Source organism: Chenopodium album, chromosome 25 (genome assembly GCF_948465745.1).
Source record: "Chenopodium album chromosome 25, dcCheAlbu1.1, whole genome shotgun sequence".
In the NCBI taxonomy this organism is placed as follows: domain Eukaryota; kingdom Viridiplantae; phylum Streptophyta; class Magnoliopsida; order Caryophyllales; family Amaranthaceae; genus Chenopodium; species Chenopodium album.
Window position 1 is genome coordinate 33,482,504 of NC_137858.1, and position 26,259 is coordinate 33,508,762.

A 26,259-nucleotide genomic window follows, 5' to 3' on the forward strand; every position below is an offset into this window, starting at 1 on the left:
TTAAGTTTTTTTTTTATTTTTTTTTTATTTTTTTTTTACAAACAGACTTTAAGTTAAGATTAGAGTCTTGTTTTCTTTCTTTTATTTATATTTAAAAATGTTACTCCAAAATAAATAACATGTTACTTTAAACAAATTATTAAATTAAGCTATATTGCCTTCATTAACTTAGAGCGCATTATAGCTTTAAAAAAAACCTCTTAGAGTGTGCATTATACTCATTTTTTTCTCACTTATTTGAACTTATTAAATTTTTGGATTCGTCTAAACTAACATGAGGTTAGGGTGCGTTCTACTCACATAATTTTCACTTATTTAGACTTTTTAGAAATTAACAAAATTTATATGGTATTTGAACTTAAATGAACTTGATAGACCTTATAAAAACTTAGTTTAATTGTATATAAAATTTGTAGCCTTATTAGCTTTTATTAGAGTTTATTTTCTTCAAAAATAAATAATTTAAAATAATAATTATAATATATGTATTTCATTTGTTTTCGAAAGTTTCTAATTTGCGTCGCCTTTAGCACAATCTCAAATCTCAATGCACATACATCATTGAGCATTAGAATATTCTACTATGCATGTATATAATATACAAGTATAAAATTTGAAAATAAAAATTATATTTTGAAAATTATAACAATTTGAGTAAAACAATATCTCATATCTGAAGTATTTCTCTTTGTATAAATCACAAAATACGATGAAATTATTTCACAATATAAATAGTGAGCTGAGCTTATAGAGAAAGTCATAAAGACCAAGTATGGCAAAATCTTAAACATGAAGGAGTATTAATATTTTTTACTAATGCATAAACTATTTTTGGTTAGATTGTTATTTGAACTTTTTGATCGAAACAAAAATGAAAAAGAAAAAGAAAAGAGAGAAAAAAAAAATGCTAGAAATAAAACATATTCACATTCAATCATTATTGTTGCATATTTATCTTTCTCCATTTTAAGATAGTAATTATTGGATCTTCTGTGTGAGCTGGCTTTTAGGTCAAAATATTGCAAGATCCAAATATTCTAAATAACACTTGTACCTATTAAGGATTAAAAATCTCTTTAAAAAGTATATATGAAGTTGTACAATGCATGTAATCGTATGAAAACAAATACTTCGTATAAGGAAGGTAGACCAATTCAATTTGTGTAAATGTTGTTGCAACACGTTATGAACACTTCCAAAGAGCAAGAGAATCATGATATGATGCAATCAAAGAGTAGTGTCTAGTGTGCCCCGCTCCCAAGTCTAGTTTCTCACTACCTACCATATAGCAAAGAAAAATTGGAGCTTTTATGGCTAAATTTTTATTACCCAATAAAAACAAAGAGTTGTAATTACATAAACATAATTAGAGTTGTACAAAGTAGTAAATAAAATATATGGAAGAGAGCTTTTAAACAAGTTTCAGGTTAAAGACCGGCTAAAATCTAGATTACGGAAACAAATGCTTAAGTCATAAGATTCAACTCTTTAATTTGTTGCGCACACGTCAGTCTAACAGTTATGCTTGCGATTACTATAAGTATTGAATTGAAGTCAAATTTTAATTTTCCTTTCATGCCGAATAGTCGAATAGATACGTCATATATATAAGTTACCGCTCAGAAGACGACAAGAATCACAACGAACGTATAACATAAATCGAGGACGAGCACATGAATTATCAACGCCACATACAAGAATTATCAACGCCACGCCCCAACCAAAAATCAAAAATTATGGAAAAAGGACACAAAAATCCAATACAAGTACTAAGAAAAACTATTTTCTCCGTCAATGCAACAGTTTCACAAAAGTTTACATCAGTCATCACCATCATTTCATTTCCACATCCACCAAAACTAAAATGGCCCCTAAAAAGAACAAAGACAAACAAAATTTGGGGCTGTCCTTTTTTGTACAAACAAAATACAACCACTGCTATATTAAACCTACTTCTAATTTAATTCTAAAAAACAGAAAAAAAAAAAAAAAAAGAAAAAAAAAACACTAATTACTTAATTATTTTTTCTCTTTTTTTGGATTTTTTAGAAGAATACTTCCATACTATCCTGTTTAGCAGAGTAACAAACAGGACACAACCCAAGAACAGGCTCACAGTTTCTGCAGCAACAAAGATGTTTACAGGGCATAAAAACGACACATAATTTCCCACTATTACACCATTTGCAAACCATCTTGCTATTTACTTCTTGCTGATTTTCTTGAATATCATTCTTGTCAATTGCTTCACATTCATTGACACTCTCTGCATCATCTTCACCACCATGATTACCATTAACAATGTCGTTTCGAGGCGGTGTTGAAAAGGCGAGGTTTTGCTGGATTACAAAGAGCATGTTGTTGAGTTCAATCACCATTTCTTGTTTCTCCCTTGCAATACTCTGCCACATCTCTGTTTCTTGTTCTGATTTCTTCAAGAAATCTTCTAGTATCTTTGCTTTTCCCCTTAATTTTTCAAGATTTTCATCTTTTTCTTTTATTATTGCCATTGTTCTTGACTCATAGCTGTTTATAAGATACTGCATTTGCTGCCTTTTTTGTTGGTGAATTGCTTGCTTCAGTTTTTCTCCCTATTTCACATTACAAAAATTTCAAGAAATTAACATAATTTCACTTTTTTTTTCTTGGAAAAATTTATTTAAAAAATCTCAATAAGCCCAAAAAATGGAAATATGGCATAAATTTAAAAATTACACGTATAAAATATAAAAGGTTATCAAATTAAACATGTTTTTTTTTGGAAAAATATAAAACAAGATTATTAAACACAAATTATTAGAAAAACAAATACTCCGACTGATATTATTGGTAGTTTTTACACATGCCACGCCATAAATATAATATAAGAAAAAAATATAACAGATGGTTATTAAACACAAATTAATTATAAATCATATCATAAAAGTCTCTTCTGTTTTTACTCCAAGTATCACAAATCATGCAAATATTCAAAACAACCTTGAAAAGATATCATCAAACCTTTTTTTTAGGTATGTAATTCTTGTAAAACAATAAATCGTTACGTTAAAAGTTTAGACCGTCTGATACAAGAATTTACGAACAACAAATTAACAATGGCGTATATGTACCTGAGCATGGAGATAAAGATCAACTTCACGCTTATGTTGATCAAGCAAAGCAGAAAAAGGTAAAGAATTCTCAGTAACAAAAGTTGTTGCAGTAGAAGAAGAAGAACCAATTCCTTGATTATTATTACCAACGTTATACCCCATTCCTATTCCCATTCCGGGCTCGAAACGGTATCGTTGTGGTTGCGTTTGAGGTAGCGGTTGTTGATTTTGAAGAGGATTAGAGAGATTGGGAAATGTTGGAATTATGTAATCTTGAGAAAAACCCAAATTTTCTGAAAAAATTTCAGTCTCAACCGCCATTCTATTGAGGAAAAAAAAATGAGATTAGAGAGATGCGGGTGGTTTAGTATTTTTAGGGGGCGATTTTACGAAATTAAATCAAGTTCCGCCAAAGTAATGATGTTGCGGGGGTAGGTTATGATATGAGAGGAAGAAGAGGAAGAGGAGGAGGGGGAGCAAAGAGCAAAGATTTCATGACTAATATTTTTGGTGTCCTTTTATAAGGCAAAAGTGAAGCAGATAAGGAAGGATTATAGGGAGTATATATACTACCTCCGTTTCGCATTATCTGCAACAAAGGGGTATTATTTGTGAGATATAAAATATTCCTTTGTTGCAGATAATGCGAAACGGAGGTAGTATATAATATAATAATAATGTGAATAAAAATGCTGACAGAAAGGAAAATAAATTAAATTAGAAAAAGTAAGAAATCGATCAGATTTTAACGTTGTTTTGATGGGTAAAAATAAATTAAATTAGTAAAAATAAAAAAAGGAGGAGAGAGAAAATAGGACGACGACGACGTACACATGCAGATATTGTGACAGTCAATCAGTCACAGAGGAAAGGCTTAGTAGGTCAAGTTTTGATTTATTTGAGGTGCGAAAAGGACATTTTCAGATTTTAGAGAGAGAAAATTATTTTATTTTAAGAGAAAATTAAATTAATTTTATTAAATAAAAAGAATAAAATTAAAGAGGAAGAAAAATGTTTTGGATTTTTACTTGTCAGTTGGGTCATTGGGAAAGGTTGACGGATTTGATTTACAAATTGCAAAGCCTTTGATTTTTCTTTTTCTTTTTTTTTTGGTGTGATTTGGCTTATTCAATTAGTGTGTTGGAAATCTTTTTCTTCCTAATTTGTTGCTTAGGTGACCCGTTTGTATTTATGATTGGGACAAAGAAAAACAAACCATTATTATTAGAAAGAAAAATAATTTTAAGTGAATGGGATTTGACATAATTTTTCTATAATTATCTTACTTCCTCCATTCCTTATTACTAGACCTGCTTTGACTTTTACACTATTCACCACCCTTCTTTAACTGTCTTTTGTGAATAATATGTAAGGAAAAATATATTCATGTATGATCTTTTTGGATTCATCTCAATAAGTAATATCATAATATATAACTTTTATAATTTTTACCTACGGAGAATTTAAATTATTGATCGTTAAAGTTTTGCATTGACAAGCGTAAAAGAAACATGTCAAGTAAAAAAAAATCGAGGAAGTATGTTTTTATGACTTTACATTATGTGTTTGAGATCCATTATGATCTTACATTACCTTTGACATCTCAATTTTTGGTAATTTCATTTGGGATTTCTAAGGTTTACAAATCTACCCATTTTGAATATCCCACTTTGATTTATTTGTAATGCTGACATCTAAAACAACTTTTTCTCAAGAGAAAAAAAATATATCAATTTTGAGATTCAATATCTAAGTTGATATTATTAATTTTTAAAATTGTATTGCTGATGCTAATATCTCACTTGATATTAGTAATTTTTAAAATTGTAACACTGACGCGAATTTAATATCTCAACTGATATTATTAATTATTTTAATTGTAATGTTGACGACTTGACATCACGCAAAACCAACCTTTTCTCAAGAGAAAGACTTTAATTTTGGATTCTCTTAAATAAATAAGACTTCAAATTTTTTTTTTATTGTTTTTGAAGGGAAAAAAAAAAACTTCAATTTTGAATTTCTTTAAAAAAAACCTTTAATTTTAAAATTTATAATTACGGTCCTGACTAATTCCTTCACATACTCCTTTAAAAAAAATTAGTGATGGAATTCTCAACAAATTAAAATCAAGCCAAAAATGGGAAAATAGTGATGGAAACCATCTCAAGAAATACAAACTTTTAAACAAACATGGTTCACACTAATTTATTGTGAAACACTAACATTAGAGAGACTATGCTTGTTTTACTATATTAAAATTAAGGTTATTATGTTAAAATAAAAATCATTTTTGGTATTATATAGGGTATAAAAGGTTATTTTATTAAAATCTTGTTACTCAAGTGGTGAAGTGACACGTTTTTTTTATTTAAAAAAAATATCAAACCCATCTTCTAGCTTTCACGACATCTCCATGACTCCATCACAGCCACTAGGGGTGTTCATAAATCAGTCCGGACCGAAAAAATGGACCGGACCGATTGTCTTCGGGTCTTGAAATTCATTTTTCCGGTCTGGTCCAAAACCCTATAAAAACCGGTTTTGGACCAGACCGATTTTTTTATTAAAAATATGTGTGAAACCTTAAATAATGGTTATAATTATCATTAATAAGCTTAGAAAACTTTAACTTTATAAGTTTTTTTTACACTAAACATACAAAAAAAGACGTAAAATTAATGTTACAATATAGTTTTTCCAATACTTTTTTTGTGTTTTCCTTAACTTTATTAAAAATTTAGTATTCTTTTTTAAAAAATTCTTCAGTCCGATCTGGGTTCGGTCCTAACTTAATCGGTCCGCTCTTCGGTTCTTAAAATTCTAATTTTCGATCTTCGGTCCAATACCGGTCGGTCCGGTCCGGTCTTGGACCGATGAACTGTTATGCTAATAAGCAATAAAACAGAAATAACTTATCTCTTGATGCGTGAACCAAACTGACAATAGTCGCGTCGTGGAGAACCACTGACCTCCGCGCTACCTCCCGGTGCAGTAGACAATTGCGGTCGCCCTCCAGGATAAGCACGGCGCCGGAGTTTATGTGCACTCACAAACCCGACTGGAACTCAGAATACTTGCCCAGAAAACAGAACAGAAAGAACATGTGTTTAGATAAGTTTAGAGAAGAGAGAAGACTGATTGTGTTGTGTGTTTTGGCTAAGAAAACCACCGAATATTTATAGGGTGAAGAGGAAAAACGGAAAGCATGAAAGGTAGGAAGAATCTGGCCAAGAAAACGACCAGATTAATCTGGCCAGTCAACAACCGAGGCAAGAAACAAGGAATTAATCAGTCAGCTACAATCAAGGAATTAATGGCTGATTAATTCTAACAACAGTCAGAAAAGAATAAACCCAACAGACAAAAAGGAATATTCTGTTTAACAAAGAAAAGGGAAATAAAATTTCTCCAAAAAGATAACAAGGACCCACGCCCGCGCATCGCATTCCCCAAGACCCCAAGTCCCGAGGCCCGAGCCCGACCCGACCCGGCCCGGCCCGGCTCGGCGCGCGCGCGCGTGTGTGGAGTAACACACACCTCCAACTCACTCAACTAAGTAGTGCTAAAGCACTACATTATAAAAACAAGGAAAAACCTTCCTCCCCAATCAATGTGGGACTTTTCCCCTTTCATTTATTTTTCTCTCTCTCTCTCATATTTTTCCCAACACTCTTGTTTTATATCAAGAACTTCCAACAATCCCCCACAGGTTCGAAGATATGAAAAAGAAAGAAAGGAAAAATGAATTCTGGGCAAAACAAAACAATTGCATAAGTGTCAATTTCTCGCGACTTGAATTAACACATAGTGGACATCAAGCTATGATCCCTCACCTAACAAGTGACCTTCGTCTTGAACTCAATAGGGAGTTAGGGACCCGTCACTTTGAGCCACACAATTGAACATGTATAATATTCTGAAATTCCGCGAATAAAGATGACGCATTATACTGGCCATACGTCCAGCCTGGATGCTCATAGGTGCTCTAGAGTATAAGCCCACGAAATACTCATAGGAAGCGGCCACACTTCCACACCTAAGTAGGTGAACTCCATCAAGTGTGAGCTACAACACACCTCCAAAAATATGGATATGGGTTCATTAAGAGCCGTATGCTCAACCTCCTTCTCATATGTAGCTAAGCACAAAACAAACATCTAGAGATGGACAAATAAAATAAAAATGTGCTTCCGAATTATTACATAACGTTCCCCTTTGAACTCATAGTGAGTAGGAGTTCATTATTTCACAATTCATACAACGGGCTTTAGCCCCATCTCTTCCGATGTTTCCAAAACTAGTTTTTTACATAGGCCTTTAGTTAACGGATCCGCAATGTTCTTTTCGGACTTAACATAGTCCAGTGATATCACCCCTTCAGACAACAAATTTCTGACGGCTTTATGCCTCAGACGGATGTGTCTCTTCTTCCCATTATAGGCATGGTTGTGTGCAACAGCAATAGCAGCTTGCGAATCACAATGAAGTGCAACTGAAGGAGCTGGCTTCCCCCACAGTGGAATATCTGCAAGCATGTTCCTCAACCATTCTGCCTCATGACCTGCCAATTCAAGAGCAATAAACTCAGATTCCATAGTAGACATAGCAGTACAAGATTGCTTACAAGATTTCCAGGATACGGCTCCACCCCCAAGGGTGAAGACATAGCCACTAGTGGAGTTAACTTCATCATTATCGGATACCCAGTTGGCATCACAAAAACCCTCCAAAACTCCAGGAAATTTGGAGTAGTGCAAACCCCAATCCATAGTACCCTTAAGGTACCTAAGCAACCTCCTTAGAGCAATCCAATGATCACTGCTTGGATTATGAGTGTACCTGCTCAACCTACTAACAGAATAAGCAATGTCAGGTCTAGTGTAGTTCATAAGAAACATAACACTACCAATAATTCTAGCATATTCAGACTGATTAACTGGATTACCATTATTTTTCTTTAAGTGGAAACTTGGGTCATAGGGAGTCTTAACTGGATCGACATTAAATGAGTCAAACTTTTTAAGAAGTTTTTCAACATAGTGTGACTGATTAAGACAGATGCCATTTGGAGTCCTCTTGATTTTTACTCCCAAAATCACATCTGCCTCACCCATGTCTTTCACTTCAAAATTCGAACTCAACAACTGTTTTGTCTCATTTACACGATCCAAGTTAGTCCCAAAAATCAACATATCATCCACATAAAGACAAATAATTACACATCCATGACTATCATGCTTAAAATAAACACAAGAGTCACCTTCATTAACATGAAAACCATTACCAGTCATAGTCTTATCGAATTTGTCATGCCATTGCTTTGGAGCTTGTTTAAGCCCATACAATGACTTGACTAACTTACAAACCTTCTCCTCTTGTCCTGGAACAACGAACCCTTCAGGTTGGACCATGTAAATCTCCTCATCCAAGTCACCATTCAAAAATGCAGTTTTGACATCCATTTGATGAACAACAAGACCAAAAATGCAAGCAAGAGCAATTAAAGTCCTAATGGTTGCAATTTTAGTAACAGGGGAGTAAGTATCAAAATAATCAATGCCAAACTTTTGAGTAAAACCCCTTACTACTATCCTTGCCTTATACTTGTCTATGGATCCATCGGCCTTTAATTTTTTTCGAAAGATCCATTTACAAGTAATGGGCTTACAACCTCTAGGAAGTTCAACCAATTCCCAAGTGTTATTATTGAGAATTGATTGTAATTCACTATCAATTGCTTCTTTCCAAAATACAGCATCAACTGACCTCATTGCCTCATCATAGGTTCTTGGATCATCTTCCAAAACAAAAATATGCACAAAATCATCATCAATTAAGGAAGATTCAGATAAATAAGAAGTAATAAAATCAGGACCAAAACTATTTTCCTTTCTTGCCCTTTTGCTTCTCCTTGGCTCCAAAACAGAATCATCGTTAGTAATAGGAGCATTAGCAATAGGTAAACTAACAGAACTACTAGCATGCAATTCACTATCATTAGAAGGAGACATTTTCAAAGGAAAAATGTTCTCAAAGAACTCAGCATCTCTTGCTTCAATGATATGACCACCAGCATAAGAATTGTTAGCACCTTTAACAAAGAAACGATAAGCTGCACTTTGATAAGCATAGCCAATAAAAATAGCATCAACAGTTTTGGGACCAATCTTATCCCTCTTGAAGCTAGGTATGCCTACTTTTGCTAGGCACCCCCACACTTTCAAGTATTTCAGGTTTGGCGCTCGACCTTTCCATATTTCGTATGGAGTCTTGTCAAGCTTCTTGTGAGGAACCCTGTTCAAAACATGACAAGCAGAAAGAATAGCCTCCCCCCACATGTTATTAGGAAGCCCAGAACTAATAAGCATAGAATTCATCATATTCTTTAAAGTTCTATTTTTCCTTTCAGATATACCGTTTTGTTCGGGTGAATAGGGAGCCGTCGTCTCATGAACAATGCCAAGTTGCTCACAAAATGCCTTAAGAGTGTCAGGGCTGTACTCCCCACCCCTGTCACTCCTAACCCTCTTGATCTTTTTGTCCAACTGGTTTTCTACCTCAGCTTTATATTTGAGGAACATTTCCTCAGCTTCGTCCTTAGACCTGAGAAGATAAACCATACAAAAACGTGAACAATCATCAACAAAAGTAATATAATACTTTTTACCCCCTCTACTTTCGTGATTATTAAAATCACCTAAGTCACTATGAACAAGTTCTAGTACTTCAGTCTGTCTATCTACTGATTTAAATGGCTTCTTAGTAAATTTGGCTTCAACACAAACTTGACATTTCGAAAAATCAGTTTTAGAAAAACTTGGAATCAAATTTAAGTGTTTAAGCCTTTTAACAGAATCAAAATTAACGTGACCTAATCTAGCATGCCATAAATCAATAGACTCAGCAATATAAGCAGAAGAAGTACTAGCATTCTTATTCATAGTGTCAATTTTAACATCAAGAGTAAAAAGCCCCCCATTACAAAAGCCCTTCCCCACAAATTCCCCATTGCGAGTAAGAACTAATCTATCAGAATCAAAGGAGAGCTTCAGTCCAGCTTTCATGAGCAAACTGCCAGAAATTAAATTCCTGCGCATTTCTGGAACATGCAAAACATTAGTGAGAGTAAGCAATTTTCCAGAAGTGAGAGTGAGAACGATCTTCCCTTTGCCTTGGATAGAAGCAGAAGCTGAGTTGCCCATGAAGACATTTTCACCTTCAACCTTGTCATAGGTAGTGAACATGTCCTTGTTGGCGCAGATGTGCCTGGTAGCTCCAGTGTCAACAATCCACTCAGCAGCATTACCTGTAAAGTTAGCTTCTAAAACAACAACAACAATAACGTCAGAATCCTCAATAAGATTTGCTTGACTTTTCCCATTCTTCTTCTTGACCCTGCAATCTCTAGCCCTGTGACCAGTCAAACCACACTCATAACAGATTCCCTTAAACTTGTACTTCTGAATTTTCCCATTAGGCTTAAGGTTACTGTTTTTGGCTTTGGACTGGTTATTTGATTTGGGTTCAACAAGGTTGGCTTTGGCAGAAGAAGAGGAAGGAAAAACAGAAGGGGTTTTGTCTTTGATACGGTTTTCCTCCTCAATTTTGAGGTGGGCAGCAAGTTCCTCTAAGGTTAGGTCTTTCTTTTTGTGCATGAGTTGGTTACGAAAATCCTTTCAAGAGGGAGGGAGTTTCTCAATAAGAACAATAGCAAGGGTAGTATCACAAATAGACAGACCTTCAGCAGCCATATTAATACAAATACTCTCATAAGCATGAATCTGATCAATAATAGGCTTATCATCAACAACTTGAAAACTTAACCACTTACTAACACAATAACGTTTAGTACCAGCATCATCAGTTCCATATTTTTTCTCTAAAGCATCCCAAATATCCTTAGCATGATAAAAACCCATATAAATATCCAACAGACTATTCGACATATAATGCAACAACATGCCCTTACAAGTTCTATCATCCTTAGAAAACTTAATCTCAGATTCAGACAAATCATCTTTATCAACAGGTTCAACAATATCATCAAGAACATATGCAACATCAATCTGCTCCAAATAAAAATGCATCCTAACAGCCCAACGTTTATAATTCTTTCCATCAAGAGGTTCTAGTTTAGACATATCAGGAACAAGGAATTTGGAAGCCATAATCGTCTTTTAGATTGTTATGCTAATAAGCAATAAAACAGAAATAACTTATCTCTTGATGCGTGAACCAAACTGACAATAGCCGCGTCGTGGAGAACCACTGACCTAAAAGACGATTCCGCGCTACCTCCCGGTGCAGTAGACAATTGCGGTCGCCCTCCAGGATAAGCACGACGCCGGAGTTTATGTGCACTCACAAACCCGACTGGAACTCAGAATACTTGCCCAGAAAACAGAACAGAAAGAACATGTGTTTAGATAAGTTTAGAGAAGAGAGAAGACTGATTGTGTTGTGTGTTTTGGCTAAGAAAACCACCGAATATTTATAGGGTGAAGAGGAAAAACGGAAAGCATGAAAGGTGGGAAGAATCTGGCCAAGAAAACGACCAGATTAATCTGGTCAGTCAACAACCGAGGCAAGAAACAAGGAATTAATCAGTCAGCTACAATCAAGGAATTAATGGCTGATTAATTCTAACAACAGTCAGAAAAGAATAAACCCAACAGACAAAAAGGAATATTCTGTTTAACAAAGAAAAGGGAAATAAAATTTCTCCAAAAAGATAACAAGGACCCACGCCCGCGCATCGCATTCCCCAAGACCCCAACTCCCGAGGCCCGAGCCCGACCCGACCCGGCCCGGCTCGGCGCGCGCGCGCGTGTGTGGAGTAACACACACCTCCAACTCACTCAACTAAGTAGTGCTAAAGCACTACATTATAAAAACAAGGAAAAACCTTCCTCCCCAATCAATGTGGGACTTTTCCCCTTTCATTTATTTTTCTCTCTCTCTCTCATATTTTTCCCAACACTCTTGTTTTATATCAAGAACTTCCAACATGAACAACCCTAAGTCAGCCACCACCCGCATCTCCATCACAACCACCACCGAAAAGCCATCAACATATCTCCGTCTTACTCTTCGTCTCCCCTTTGTCCCCTTCTACTTCTTTTTCTTTAACAATGGTCCCAACGCTGCTTTGCGGCGAAACAAAAAAAACACGCTAGTAGCAAAGAATTAATGTAAATTAGGGTCATTAATCATCCCTCAGGGAAAGCTATTATTTCGGCAGCATTGTAGGAGGAGGACGAAAATTTTTTGGAGCCATGAATCTACATCTACTGTTGTAAGCTAGTTTGGTAGACGGAAGAAGAAGGAAAATATCTTGGCTTGACTATTTTACCCTCAACTTACACACTGAAGTGCCCTTCATATCCCTTGAGTAACATTGATTGTAACTCAAATTGAGTAACTTGTATTTTCCAAAAAAAAGTCGCTATATTAAAATAAAGGTTATAATAAGAAATTAATTTTTTAATAAGTTTATACACACACACATACATATACATATATACACATACATACACACACACATATACATGTATACATATACATATATATATCATTATATTCAACTTGACATCGTACTTTAGGATCACTACAGTAATATTAAAGGTCACACAAGTTTAGTACTCTCTCTGTTTTTTTTTTTTTATATACATCACTTTGACAATTGCACTATTCAACTAACATTATTGACTTAATTTTTTCACCTCTAAAAAATAAATAAATGTTATTATATAATATATCATTAGATTTGTCATAATGTCTAGTTTCATAATATAATTTTGTTACAAATTTTACTAATGCACAATTAAAGATATTAAAGGTCAAAGTAACGTCTCGGCAAATGTGCCGGTCAAACTTATGCATATAAAAAAACAGAAGGAGTAAAAGCTACCATGTTAAAAATAAGATTACTAAGGGTCACTATATTCAATATAACGTTAGTAGCGTGAGTATAACCACGCAAGTTTTTTCCTGTAACAAATAAAAATCAGGCCAAAAGGTAGGAAAAAAACAAACAAACTGCTTATTGAGATGAACACTACAAGAGGGGGTGAATTGTATGTGAGTTCCTAGCCTATTGACTACTTTTGCGGAATATAAAACCACTACTAGAAATAGGCTGATTTCCGACGAACTGGTTCCGACGGACACGAAATTCCACCGGAAAACATCGGAAATTCCGACGGATTTTTATTCCGTTGGTTATTTTCGTCGGATTTTAACAATCCGTAAGAAATTTACAATGGAATATAAATCCGTCGGAACATATACGCTTTCCGATGGAAAATTCCATCGGAAAGTTAAATTTCCGACGGAATTAAAATCCGTCGGAAATTTCCGACAGAATATTCCGTTGGAATATAATTATATATATAAAACAAAAAATGCAGCCTTGTTAAAACCCTAAACGTGCTCTCCTCCCCTTTTATTCATTTCCGCCCTCTGTTCTTTCTCTCTCTTCCGCTCTTCTCTCCTTCTCTTTCTCTCTCTTCTGCTTCTCTCCCCTTCGCCCCTTCTCGTTCTCTTCGCCTCTTCTCTTCCTCTTTCCTCCTCCATCTTCTCCTTCTTTCTTCTCTTTCCTCATTCCTCTTCTCTTTCTTGGTGTTTATCATGGTCAAAATTAATGGTTTTTTTTGGTTAATCTAGACTTTTCATCGTCGAATTTGGCCTATTTAAACCAAATTCAAAGCCAATTTCAGTCAATAAGGTATGTTTTTCGAGTCTTTAAATTTGTTTTTTTTTTTTGAATATTTTCGGTTGTTGGCTGGTCAGTGTGGGTGTGGTGGCTTAGTGCCGTGGTGGTTTGGTTTTTTGGTCGGATCTGGTGGTTTGGTGTCGTGGCGGTTTAGTCGGATCTGGGTTAGTTTAAGGGGTTAAGTGGGTCGGTTAGTCTTTGTGTTAGAAGGTTAAAAGGGTGGGTCGGTTTTAGGGTTAGGTGGGTGGGTCGGTTTTAGGGTTAGGTGAGTGACGGCCGAAGGAAAAAAGGTGGTGGTGAGTAGATTTGGGTTTTGGGTGGGTGGGGATTTTTTTTATGTTTTTTTTTTTTTGTTAGTTGTACGGTGGTTTGGCGGTGGGGGCTGGTGGGTAGTGGAGGTGGTGGTCTGTTTGGGCTGGTTAGTGGGTAGTGGAGGTAGTGGTCTGTGTAACACCCCCAAATCTCCCTCTACGGAAATACCTGTATAATACGTATAATTATACCGTAGAGATAGACTTGGGCGCATTACCGCCGCGTGATTACGCAAGGCTACTCAAATTTACTAAAATAAATCAATACTTTGCAGCGGAAACTCAACTTTCTTTTATTAATACTTATAAAAATAGTAACATATGAGTACTCAAAATAAACACAAGACCAACATTCCTAAACTAGGTGAAGCAAATCCCGGGACTCCCATATGCTCATTCATGACTCCACCTGAAAATAGTCAACACTGCTTACCATTACGGTAAATAGGGCGAACCAAAACAAATAGGAAATACGGATTAGCAAAATATGCTAAGTACGATAAGTGCAGGATAATGTAAACTCAATTTATTCGCAAACATGTTTAAAAACCAATTTCCAATAAATAATCCAATAATTCCACAACTCATGATTCAAAACCAATTCCAATGATTCAACATTCAAAATAATTGATACCAATTCCTTTAAAAATCCAATTCCTTTTTGAACCAATTTCTTTAAATTCAATTCCTCACCCAAGTGTGCACACCCCCCAAGCTAGTCTCCTTATATTACAAGACTATTCTTGAGGAAAGACTAGGTCATACAAAGTCCATAGTCTTATCAATAAACCAAATCCGCATAGTGGGATTACCAACATGCTTATAAAGCATTAATAATAATATTTCAATGGTTCAATAAATCCAATATAATTCAAACTCTTTTTTAATAATTCCACATACTTTCAAAATCAAAACATCTTAAATAAATACTTGAGAATAAAATCTCATATTAATAACATTTCAAAATCAATAACTCTTCAATGGAAAACCTTTTATTTAATTCAATAAACTTTTCAAATTAAATCCAAACATGATAAGTAATTCAAACTATTCAAAACATGATTTAAAAATCAATCATTCAAAATACTTTTATCAATACCTCCAAACATAATTTATTTCAAAATCATTATTCAAATCAATTTAATTTAATCACCAATCAAATCATATAAAACATGTTATTCAAACCAATCACTTTCAAAGGTATCTAGCCACCTAACGTACCTTGATCCTTGCTTAGCAAACACACCAAAAGAACCTCAAGAATCTTGATCAAACACACCCTACAAATAAATATAACCTTAATCAATATAAGGTTAACAAATAATTAAAAACCCTCAACTATATGTACATGAACCTTTTAATTAATTCATCATAAAAATATGATTTTATATAATTAAAACTACTCATAATAATTTTTATAAATCCCCCATAATAATAATAATAATAATTGAATAAGAGAAGAGAAGAAGAAAAGATAAGAAACCAAGGAAAAAAGAAGAATTGGATTTGCGTTGGAAAGAATAGGCAGAACTTGCAGAGGCTATAACTCCTTTAAAATAACTCTGAATTGGGTGATTCTTAAGCCTAACCTCAAGGACTTTTTGAGAGGAACAACTTTCTGTGAAACGTCAATACCCCAAAAACTGAGCAGAAGTGCCCGAAAATTGGCTAAAGTCTATTCTGGCTCTTCCATGATTGAGCCGTTGTTCATCATCGAATTGTAAATTTTTTACGGAGGATATTAAGAATACTTTCACGAGAAAGCTAATTTTTTTTTTTTGCTTGATGTTGTATCTATATTTTTTATAAGATGAAAAAATTAATTATGCCTGTATTTATACTACATATTTATCAGTATTTTTAACTAGGGTTGCATTGAACCTGTAAAAAAAAAATAATATTATATATTTATATGTATTAGGAAAACTTATCATAAATAACTCAACCTTTAGTCATTATCGTGAGGTTACCCAAATACTATCTCTTTCTACTTTCGATTCGAAACCATAACCTCCAAAATACATAGGTAATTTTACCATCTCAACCAACTATTATTAATGTTTCAAGTTTCACATAATATTATAATATTCCTTTCATTTATTAAGTAAATTAGAGGTAATATAATTCATTTATTTTTCACAAGATTAAAATATATATACATATGATGTAAAAAAAAAAAGGTGACATCCAAGGCAATGTCCGAACCACTACACACACTAACTACACAAATAGTCCAACATAATTGTTAAATTAAAGTAAGAAATACACAAATTAGTAACGCGGGGCATAGCCCGGGATACACACTAGTATTCCATTAGAAAAGAAATCTTAGGGTTTTATTAACTCAAGATAAGTCGACTTTTACTACCCTACCCTCATATAACGTTACCTTATCAGTAGGCTACTAAAATACTACCCTAAACCAACACCTTGCCAAATACTACTCGTACTCCGTATTAAATTACTGCTAATATTCCGTAAAGAAAAAAAAATAAATACTGGTAAAAAAAAAATCATGACTTACAAAAAATCAAAAGAGAACTTGTAAGGACTTGTTTGATTGAAAAACAAATTCATGGGAATTTAGAATTCCTTGGAAATGAATATATGCACACTTGTTTGGTTGCTAATAATGTAGGAATTGGAACTTTCTAGGAAGTTCTCCTGCCATAAAATGGAGGAATTCACTTACTTAGTCCCCTATAGGTAAGTGGAACTTCCCATGAGAACTAGAAATTCCTACATCCAACCAAACAAGTTTTGAAAATTCTTAACAATTGCAACTTCATAGGAATTGAGATTTCATGGGAAATTTTACTTGCTACATCCAACCAAACAAGGCCTTAGTTTATAACTTTATACACCTTGGTTCTTGCTTGGAAACTTAACAACTCCATGATAAACCTCATAAAGGGTCCCACACAAAAGTGAAAAATTACGCACACTCCTTACCTTTCTCAATTCTCATCCTCGCTGACAAATTCACAATCTTTCTCTCTCCTCCACTTTCTCCCTCCTCACCACCGCCGATCAACCCATCTCCGGCGATCAGACCCAATGCAGCAACCCGGCGATTTCAACCCTCCTCCTTACTACCCTCATCCCCCACAACACCACCACCAACCACCCCCTCCAACTCAATACTACGCCGCCCCTGATCCCTCTCTCCCTTCTCCTCCGCCTTCCTACGCTTCAGCACCACCTTTCTCCGGCGCCAACTCTTACTCCGCCGCCGATTACTCATCTTCGTATTCCCAGAATTACCCTCCTTTTCCTCATTCTTCCGATCCTACTGCTCCTCCTCCTCAACCCCACTACGCTCCTCCACCGCCGCCGCCGCCGACGCAGACGCCTTCTGTTGGGCCTGAATCATATGGGCCTTACCCATCTCCTCCGCCTCCGCCACCGACGGCCCAATTGCAGTATCCTTCTACAACGACGCCGTATTATCCACCCTATGATCCTCATCAATCAGCTCCCCCTCTAAATTACCCTAACCCCCCTCCTCCTCCGCCTCAAAATTACCCTAACCCACCTAATTTAAACGCTAATTCTAGTTATTATGAGAAATCGTATGATAATACTGCGAAATTTGATTATGGGGCGGGCTATTATGATGAGAATTTAAGTGGGTATGGGAGTTTTGGGGGAACTAGGTCTAATTCGGAAGGTGGGTATGATTATAAGGATGATGGGGCGTATGCTTATCAGGGGAAATCGGAGCCGTATGGTGCTCGAGGGACGGGGTCCAAATCGTCTAATTGGTCTGGATTGTTTGATGATTATGGGAGGGCTATTAGTTTCCCTTCTAGTGCCTCAAAGAAGGAGAAGGAAAAGCCTAGCTCTTTGAAGGTTGTTCGGGCGGTACCGAAGGCGGAGTCCAATTCTGATTCTAAGGGTGGAGTTCAGAAGTTTAGGGTCAAGCTGTTGCCTGAAAGTGGTGGTCAGAGTGTCATGGATGTTCTCTGTATGGTATGCTATTTCTTGCTCTTGATTATATGATTTTGCATTTTATTTGCTGTCGTTTTTGTTGGATTTGGTGTCTGTTTAAACTTCATGAACTTAAATTCATTATCACAAGCTTAATTCTAGAACAATGTATTATAATAGTTATAGTTATTGCGATTAGAAATTCTTTCAACAGATGATGATGATGATGGTGTTGAATGTGTATTTATAGTGGGTTTTGAGTGAGTTACCTAGGAAACTAAGTCTAGTTGATTGTGGTTTGTAGGACTCAGCTAGAGTGTGATTTTTGTGACTAACTTAATGAGTTTGAGTGCTGAAAGCCATGATCAATTGTTTAAATCTCATTTTGGAGGATCACTATTTTTATTTTATTTACGTCCACACCTAAATCTGTTGATCCAGAAAGACCAAGGCTAGAAGCTACCGTTCCCTTTGACCAGAAAGACCAAGGCTAGAAGCTACCGTTCCCTTTGACCATCAGTATGAAAATTACACCAGATTGGAAAGCCCTGTTCTCTCCTCGGGGAATGGCCCCAGCCTTGAAGTGAATGAATCAGAAGGAAGGAAGCTACCTTGTAATAGTTAGTTTTCATAAATGCTCTCTTAGTATCAACTAATCAATGAGTGGGGGCATGAGAAGTAGGCTTAGCGGGCTGGGTAAGAAGGGGTCCCCTGTTGCAAATAAACTTTTCCCAGCCTTACTTTAAAAAAAGTCTAGAACGTTTAGGGATTGGAAGGAATCCCGAATAATTTAAATTGGTGGACTGGTGGTGAGTTAAAGCTGTTAGTTTGATTGAAGTGTCTAGAAGAGAAAGGAATGTTATATATTTTGACTGATGTGACAGATTGACAGGGAATGAGTGAAATTATGTTAGCTTCCTTAGTAGATTGTGGTTACTGGATTGAATTTGTTGTTAAATGCTTTGCGAAGTAAATTGTGGAAGAGCTTCGTTTGTTCAACATAGCCTACTAGTGAATATCAACTATGTATGCTTGTGGAAACTAGGAAACATAATTTTTGTTGAAGGTCAGACTTTCTTCAGTTTTTTCCATAACGCTTGCAAGACAACATGTAGCTTCTATTGCATCTCATGAAATGTAACCTTGGTTCAGGAAATAAGATTTTTGGCAACAAGTTTAACAATCATGTTTGGAGAGGATACTTTGGTAGATCTTCAGAAGATTTTTGGATTGTTTGGCATTTTAAATCTTGAAAATCCCCCAAGCACTTGATTTTATTTCTTCGTAAAAGTTCCAGGAAGATGCGCTCTTACTGTAATTTGATGTGTAGAATGGTTTATGCACATTGTTCCCTAGTGGCACTCTAGAAGTGCGTATAAAGTTGGAGCCTTGGCATTTTGTTTGTGAGAAACTAGGGCTTGCTATGTTAAATGGTATAAGAGTTGCCATTCTTGTCAATATGGCTGATAAATCTATATGTTTTGTGAAACAATTTCTTTTTCTTAGTGCGTATTAGACAGTTACAATATGCTTATTCTTGTAAGAATGTAACACTTTCCAATTTAGGGTGTTAGGACTTTGGGATTTAATTCAACATTCCTTATTTGGTCAAGGTTTTTCTCTATCTCTCTCCTCATAACTTGAGACCTTATCCCATCTCACTCCATCTCTCCTTTCATCGCATTGGTGTCTTTAAACCTTTTACTAATCTTCTATACTCTTTCAAGAATGGAGGTTTAAATACTATGGAAATAATAATATGGCATCAGTGTGAGGCTAATTCTCTTAAATAAAAGAGATGAATAAATATTGGCCTTGTCAAATGTCAATGAATCAATGATGCATTACTTAAATCAAGGCATATCAATTACATGTTTTTTCAGCCATAGCACAAAAGAAATCTATTTTAAAAAAAAAAAAGAAAAAACTCATTTGAAGCCTTTTGTACCCCAGGCAGTCCCCAGCTCATTCTTGATGCATTATTGTAACTTTGTAAGTAACTTACCCTACTCTTACCCAACATTTTAAAAAGCTCAAGGCACATTCTTGGTGATTAAGGTTATATATACTATAAGGAAAAAATGGTGTATAGAAGACAGATGTGTGCCTCTTTGAATGGTGATTAAACTTATTCGTTTGCCTTTTCAGTATTCTCTATGATGTTAATCATTTTGTAGGGCATACCATTGATAATTAGTAAACATCATGTATCGTATAATCTTTTGAAAGTTGCTTGTGGATACCAAAAGTACCTCTCTCTCTCTCACCTGCCTTATGATAATCCATTTGATAGAATTTTGTGTCTTGTGCTTGCACTTGTGGTGGACTCTTGTTTTGGCTTGTTATGGAGGAATTATATTAGGTTTTGTTGCTTCCATTCTCAGGTTGGCTTGGATGGGATACGAATGCTTGATCCTAACACAAGTCGTACTTTGAGGATATATCCACTTGAGACTGTGACAAGATGTGATGTAAGCCGAGTGAAACCCAAAACTTCCATATTTTTTTTGTATTGGTTTATGAACTCATTTGTATTCTCTGTTTTGTTTTCATGTGTAGAAATATGATTCATCTACATTCGCATTCTGGTCCAAGGCTCCTGTTGATATTGAGCCTAGACGAATTAGACTGCAGTCCAATAGCTATACTACGAATACACTTTTGGACACAGTGACAGCTGCTACTGTGCAGGTTTGTTCCCCTAAGCAATAAGCAATATGTATATTCACCCCTTCCCCCCTTCTTTTAAGTTATGTTACTTAGATTTGGGTACAAGTTTCAGGTATAAATATTTATCCAAGTGTCAAGACACATCAGTGTACATAATTTTGAACGTAAGGAGTGGAGACACAAAATCCATGAAACATATTTCCTGACTGAAAGACTTTTGCATCTGCCTTTTATGTTGTTACAATTGCATTAATATTTTGAGGAGTTTGCAAGTTCTTGTTGAAATTATCTTTTTAATTGTATTTGTGAGCATATATAACATAGCATTCTCTTCTTTTCACTTATTTGGACATACCCTTGTTGGAGTGATATGCGCATGTAAGATAAAATGAAGAGTGAAACTCACATGAAAGTAGCTTTAAAGTGGCAAAATTTAGTGTATCCTAAATTTTAGACATTTATCTTTGCCTACACTTGATTTTGAGACCTAACTTTCGGAAGATAAGAGCATGTGAAAGAAAAGCTTCCTATGTTAGGTGAAATTACTCGTCAGCCCACATCCTTAACCATGGGAAGGGACATGGAAGAATGAAAAGCTATTTTAATGAAAGTTTGTGTTCTCTTGGTTTTCCACTGAAAATTTGTACAAGGGGTGGGAAAAATGACCACTAGGCTCCCATCATCATATGTGCAACTTTTCTGTGATATTGGGCACATACAATGGTAAAAGCTCTCCAGGGTTGCTTTCCATTCTCTCACCTCAAACCTTAAAGGAAAAAAAGACCTAAGAACTTATGTATCTCTGAAATGGATTTCTTATCTCTTTCTTACTTTTGATCCCTGAAATTTTGAGAACTGGGCACTTGTCAGCGCTTGGTAATTGACTTTTGATCTTTATTGATACCCTTCCAAGAGCTTCTTTCTTGCCCATGGAGATAATCCTAAGGACCATCCAACATATCCGAACGTTTATTATGGTTTCAAGCTCCTTCTTAGTTGTTTTCTCTCTCTATAGAGAAGGTGTGACACACAACAATCTGGAGCATTGCTCGACAGCCTGACAGGGGGAGGATTGACCTATTAATAGCCTTTGCACCCTTCTTAATTATGAAGTTTTGATCTGGTTAGGGCCTGACCCATTAACATAGTGGATTAGGTCTGACATGGTTATAATAAATTTAGACCAGGGATGCAATTGGGTCCATCCTGTTGAATAGGCTTAATCCTGACTAAGAAGCAAATTTCTTATGAATAGAAAAGCTAGTATAATGCTACCTCTTTGTAGCGGGAATTTTAAAACCTTCAAATCATTAATCCAGTTGACCTTGTCAACTTTCCTTGCTGGATTATCGCTCATTCTCTTCTTTCCAAATTTTAATATTAGCACCATGTTTCATAATTTTAAGGGAAAAAGTATATGGTACCTCTCTAATTGTGTCAATTCTATATATTAGACCAAATGATTTTGAAAGTTACTTTCTTCCTTCTAATATTGACCAGCTTTACATTCCATTGACACACATTGTGGCTACATGGAGTCAAGGACTTGAGTGGTTGCGTGCACTTTGAGAGAAAATGAAGACGATAAGATGTAACTGGTTACTTCGATTGTCATGAGGAAAGCTCCTGATTTAGAATTGACAGTGGTTTTTAAAATTTGCATTCACACCTTGGTGAAAATTTTCTGAGGAGCTAGATTAAGGAACATCAGGTTATCTATATAAATTAAGTCAGAATATTTTGGCGCTAAAGCTTGGCCTCAGCAACCTCTTTGCAGGTGTAGGGATGATGCTGATAGAAGCTTCATTTATAATTTACAGAACCCTGCCTTAGGCTGTAGTCTCTAGATGCATTGGGGATAGTGGTATAGTATGTTGATTTATGTATTATTTTGAGGATGGTGTATCGTGTATGTATTTCTGAATATTTCTGTGTTCGATTGCAGTTCAAGGAGATGGGTGGGAGGATCAGGTCTTCTGAACCACCCAAAGCCTTGGATCAGTCTGCAGAGAAGAAGAAAGGTTTTGCTGACTGGATGAACAAGCTAAAACCAGTCAATGAAGAGAAAGATCATTGGGTAATGATTTCCCCCCTCCTCTTTCTTATCACTTTAATATCTGTTATTTATAAATGCTGAAGGGTGTGTCTGCTGCTGTTTAAGCTGAAATAATGTCCTTTGTGGCATGCTGCTTTTTAAGATGAAATTATGTCCTTTGTGGCGCTTTGGCCAAAAAGTTATGGTTGGCAGGATATTCTTGAATAGTTGAATATACATGATTTATTGATCTATTTCTATATATTTATTTGGGATTTAGTGTGAATGTTAAATGGTAAAGAGTATGGTTCCTTCAAAAAAAAAAAAAAAGAGTAAAGAGTATGGCTATCCATTATGCTGTACACCTTATTTTTCAGGACTTATCTGTTGCTGGAGGGCTTTTTGTCAGAAGTAATTAATAACCTTTTAATTTAGATACTTTATCTTAAATGAGTGAATACCAGTGCTTTAAATATTTATTCAATTGATTCCTATGTACTAAATAGTTTTTTTTTTTTTTTTTATTGGAGGAGAGTTTTGATGGCAAAATGTATACGTATATTCTGTCACTTATTCTTGCCATTTTATGTGGCCAGTCTTCGTTGTTTTGCACTCAAATCCCCTCTTGAAATGTGTGCTGATTTGTCTGCATAATATTGAGGCATATTGGTTTATACTTGCTAATAAGGTTGTTGCTTGGTCAATGTATTTTTAATGGATGAATAAATTGTAAAATTGGGAATGCAATGGCAATGGTAGCATTGTTGGCTCCTTATGCTTTTTGTATCACCATATACTATATCTGTATATTGCTTATTTTGGGAGGTCTTTAATCTTATAGTTGTTTATATGCACATTTGTTAGGTTCCTGATGAAGCTGTATCCAAGTGCACAGGATGTGGAGGAGATTTTAGTGCCTTTAACCGTAGGGTATGTTATTTACCAAGTTTTGAGAATTGTGGTTTCTTCTGTTACTTGGCATGCCTTTTATTTGCACATCAAAATGGTGGATTTTGACTGACTTGTGGTTTCCTCGTCTAGCATCACTGTCGAAATTGTGGAGATGTATTCTGTGACAAATGTACTCAGGGTAGAACTCCCCTCACTTTGGAAGACAATGCTCAAGCAGTTCGTGTGTGTGATCGATGCATGGTATGTATTTTCTTGGCTTGTTTGGACTATTCCCTGAATCCCTGATACTTGCAAATTATGTTATGGTAGGAATTTATAATGATTGCTTTGTTAGTTCTTGGTTTTTCTTCTTTTGATGTCTTTTGATCACATTACTTATTCTGTTCATTTGGACTTTTACTGTTTATGTAAGTTGGTTGAGGATTTATTAGCAGTTAATGGTTGAAAGGCATAAACATGCCACATCTTGCTATTTAGCGGAGAGGGAGGTTGATGTGGTTGGAAACCATTTTGTAATGTTGAAAGATCAATCTTGTGAAATTTTGAATAGTACAAGGTCTTTGCATGGTTAAATGTGCGATTTGGGCATTCATTATTGTTTCTTAGTCTTGTTGGCATGTACCAAGCTTTTCAAGGTGGAACCAACCTGCCTTCTTATATTGTAAATTAATAAGTTACTGGTCTAGGGTGCGTTCTATTCACCTGATTTTTACTTATCTGAACTTATTTGATCTTATTTGAACTTATTAGCCCTTATTAGAACTTATTTTAGTTATAAATTGAACTTGGGTAGCCCTGATTAACCCTTATCACAACTTATTAACCTTAATCTGAACTTATTTGAATTTATTTTTCCTGAATTAAGTGAAAATAAGGTGAACAGAATAGGGCCTAAATCAATATAATCTTGACTGTCTTAAAAATAAAAGTTAAATTTACGGACAGACACCGGCATTTTGTTGTGGAAGACAAGTCCAGGTAATTTAAGGTATGAGCAGTGCAGAATGCAACACATTGTGTCTTGATAGCTCACTGCCATGGATTTCTAGGATATGATAGCTCACTCCAATATGAACGTTGATTCATGGATAATATTGTGAGAGTAAGCTGTGTGTAGTAGGTTGGTTTATATATAAAGGTTCATAATACTACACCATAGGATCAGGATTGTAATTAGTTCTTCTCATGATACAGGCACATGTCACTCAGAGGCTTAGTATGGCGAAGGAAGCAGCTAACAGACCAGTCTCTTTGCAGAGTCATGAAGACCTTGCCAAGAAGCTTCAGGTAATCTGTTGTTTTCTTTTTTAATTTATCATGTAACTTTTTACCCAAGTGGGAGAGTGTGGGCTTAAAGTCTCGATAGCCTTTTTTGTTAATGTAAAGGGAGGATTAAACTTACGTTGCTCGGGATGTGATGCCATGTCATCTTTAGATAGGGGGTGACACATGGCGTGGTTGCAATTCTTTGCTAGGGTTTTGGAATGGTATAGATTAGTTTTAATAAGTAGTTTTATTGGGTTTCTTAGTGTGTGTGGGTGGGGTACATTCTAAAGACATCACCCTTGGCAAACTTGTTTCTTTTGTTAGTTTTTGAAAGGCCAAAGGCAGGGTTTGTGAGTGGACTGTACTACTGTAGTTGTTCTGACTTCTGGGGAGAATCTTTGACAAATAACATATGAGAAATTATATACAGTAGATTTGAATAACTTATGGGGGTATAAATGTGAGCATTAAATGATTATTTATTTATTAATTTTTTTTTTTTTTTCTAATATTGGTGATTGTAGGCTTGTTGCATTCATCTAATTGTAAATTGTCCCATTTTCTTTTAATATATGTAATTTTCTGTTCTCGTTTGATGATCATTGCAGGAGGAAATGGAAAAGAACCTGAGGATTTCATCAGGTAATTACTGTTTCTTGCTTTTGAATGCTTGGAAAAAGAATGACCACTATTTTGCTTCAGGATTGCTATCAAATAAAAGTTAAATAGAATGGTTACGATTATGATCACTAGAATAGTCCAAATATTACTCTTTTAATCAAGTATTATGTGCTTCATATAATTAGCTCCATGAAACATGTAACACTGACTCGAGTAATGTACGCAGGTACAAAGTTAGAAAGTTCTGGTAAGCGAATGAGAGAAGTTGCTTGTCCTACATGCACTGTCCATTTGCAGGTTTGTTCGAAAGATTTGCATCCTTTTCTAGTCAGAATATCTTAACTGAAGCTCTCACCTAATTGAACTGCATCCTCTCCCCTTTTCAACACAGGTCCAAGTACCATCCTCTGGTTCTGAAACCATAGAGTGTGGCGTTTGTCAGCATCCGTTCCTCGTGAGTGCTCATTAACATATCACATCACCTCCATTTCTCGTATGATATCCTGTATCTTGTTCAATATATTCATTGGCTAAGCACTCAATAATAAACGGATAACTTTTAGTTGTGATATCCTCTACCTCTATCCATTTCTCTCTGACTGAGTTTGTATATGAGTTTCGGTTTCCTTATTTCGGTTTTTGGAAGAGCATCACCAGGGTGTTATCACTGTTGTGTCAATACAATCATCATATGTTTATTTTATA

At 35.4% G+C, this 26,259-nt stretch overlaps 2 protein-coding genes across 2 annotated transcripts; one reads left to right on the forward strand and one right to left on the reverse strand.

Moving 5' to 3' along the window:
• Positions 1–1,756: 1,756 nt before the first annotated feature.
• Positions 1,757–3,595, reverse strand: LOC145615531 (putative BOI-related E3 ubiquitin-protein ligase 3). Its single transcript, XM_081670604.1, has 2 exons — positions 3,111–3,595; positions 1,757–2,591 (listed from the first exon to the last, which is right to left on the reverse strand). The coding sequence occupies exons 1-2, from the start codon at positions 3,411–3,413 to the stop codon at positions 2,046–2,048; spliced, it is 849 nt and encodes a 282-aa protein (XP_081526730.1). The 5' UTR covers positions 3,414–3,595; the 3' UTR covers positions 1,757–2,045.
• Positions 3,596–17,041: 13,446 nt separating this feature from the next.
• On the forward strand, positions 17,042–26,221 carry LOC145613247 (protein FREE1-like). The gene is made up of 10 exons (XM_081668320.1): positions 17,042–18,092; positions 20,435–20,521; positions 20,610–20,741; positions 22,666–22,797; positions 23,620–23,685; positions 23,797–23,907; positions 24,862–24,954; positions 25,542–25,575; positions 25,781–25,851; positions 25,946–26,221. The coding sequence occupies exons 1-10, from the start codon at positions 17,178–17,180 to the stop codon at positions 26,021–26,023; spliced, it is 1,719 nt and encodes a 572-aa protein (XP_081524446.1). The 5' UTR covers positions 17,042–17,177; the 3' UTR covers positions 26,024–26,221.
• Positions 26,222–26,259: the final 38 nt, after the last annotated feature.

Coding starts and splice junctions, on each gene's coding strand:
- LOC145613247 (XM_081668320.1), top strand. CDS start 17,178: ATGCAGCAACCCGGCGATTTCAACCCTCCTCCTTACTACCCTCATCCC. Junction 22,798..23,619: donor ATGAAGAGAAAGATCATTGG/GTAATGATTTCC, acceptor CACATTTGTTAG/GTTCCTGATGAAGCTGTATC. Junction 23,908..24,861: donor GTGTGTGTGATCGATGCATG/GTATGTATTTTC, acceptor CTCATGATACAG/GCACATGTCACTCAGAGGCT.
- LOC145615531 (XM_081670604.1), bottom strand. CDS start 3,413: ATGGCGGTTGAGACTGAAATTTTTTCAGAAAATTTGGGTTTTTCTCAA. Junction 2,592..3,110: donor ATCTTTATCTCCATGCTCAG/GTACATATACGC, acceptor AATGTGAAATAG/GGAGAAAAACTGAAGCAAGC.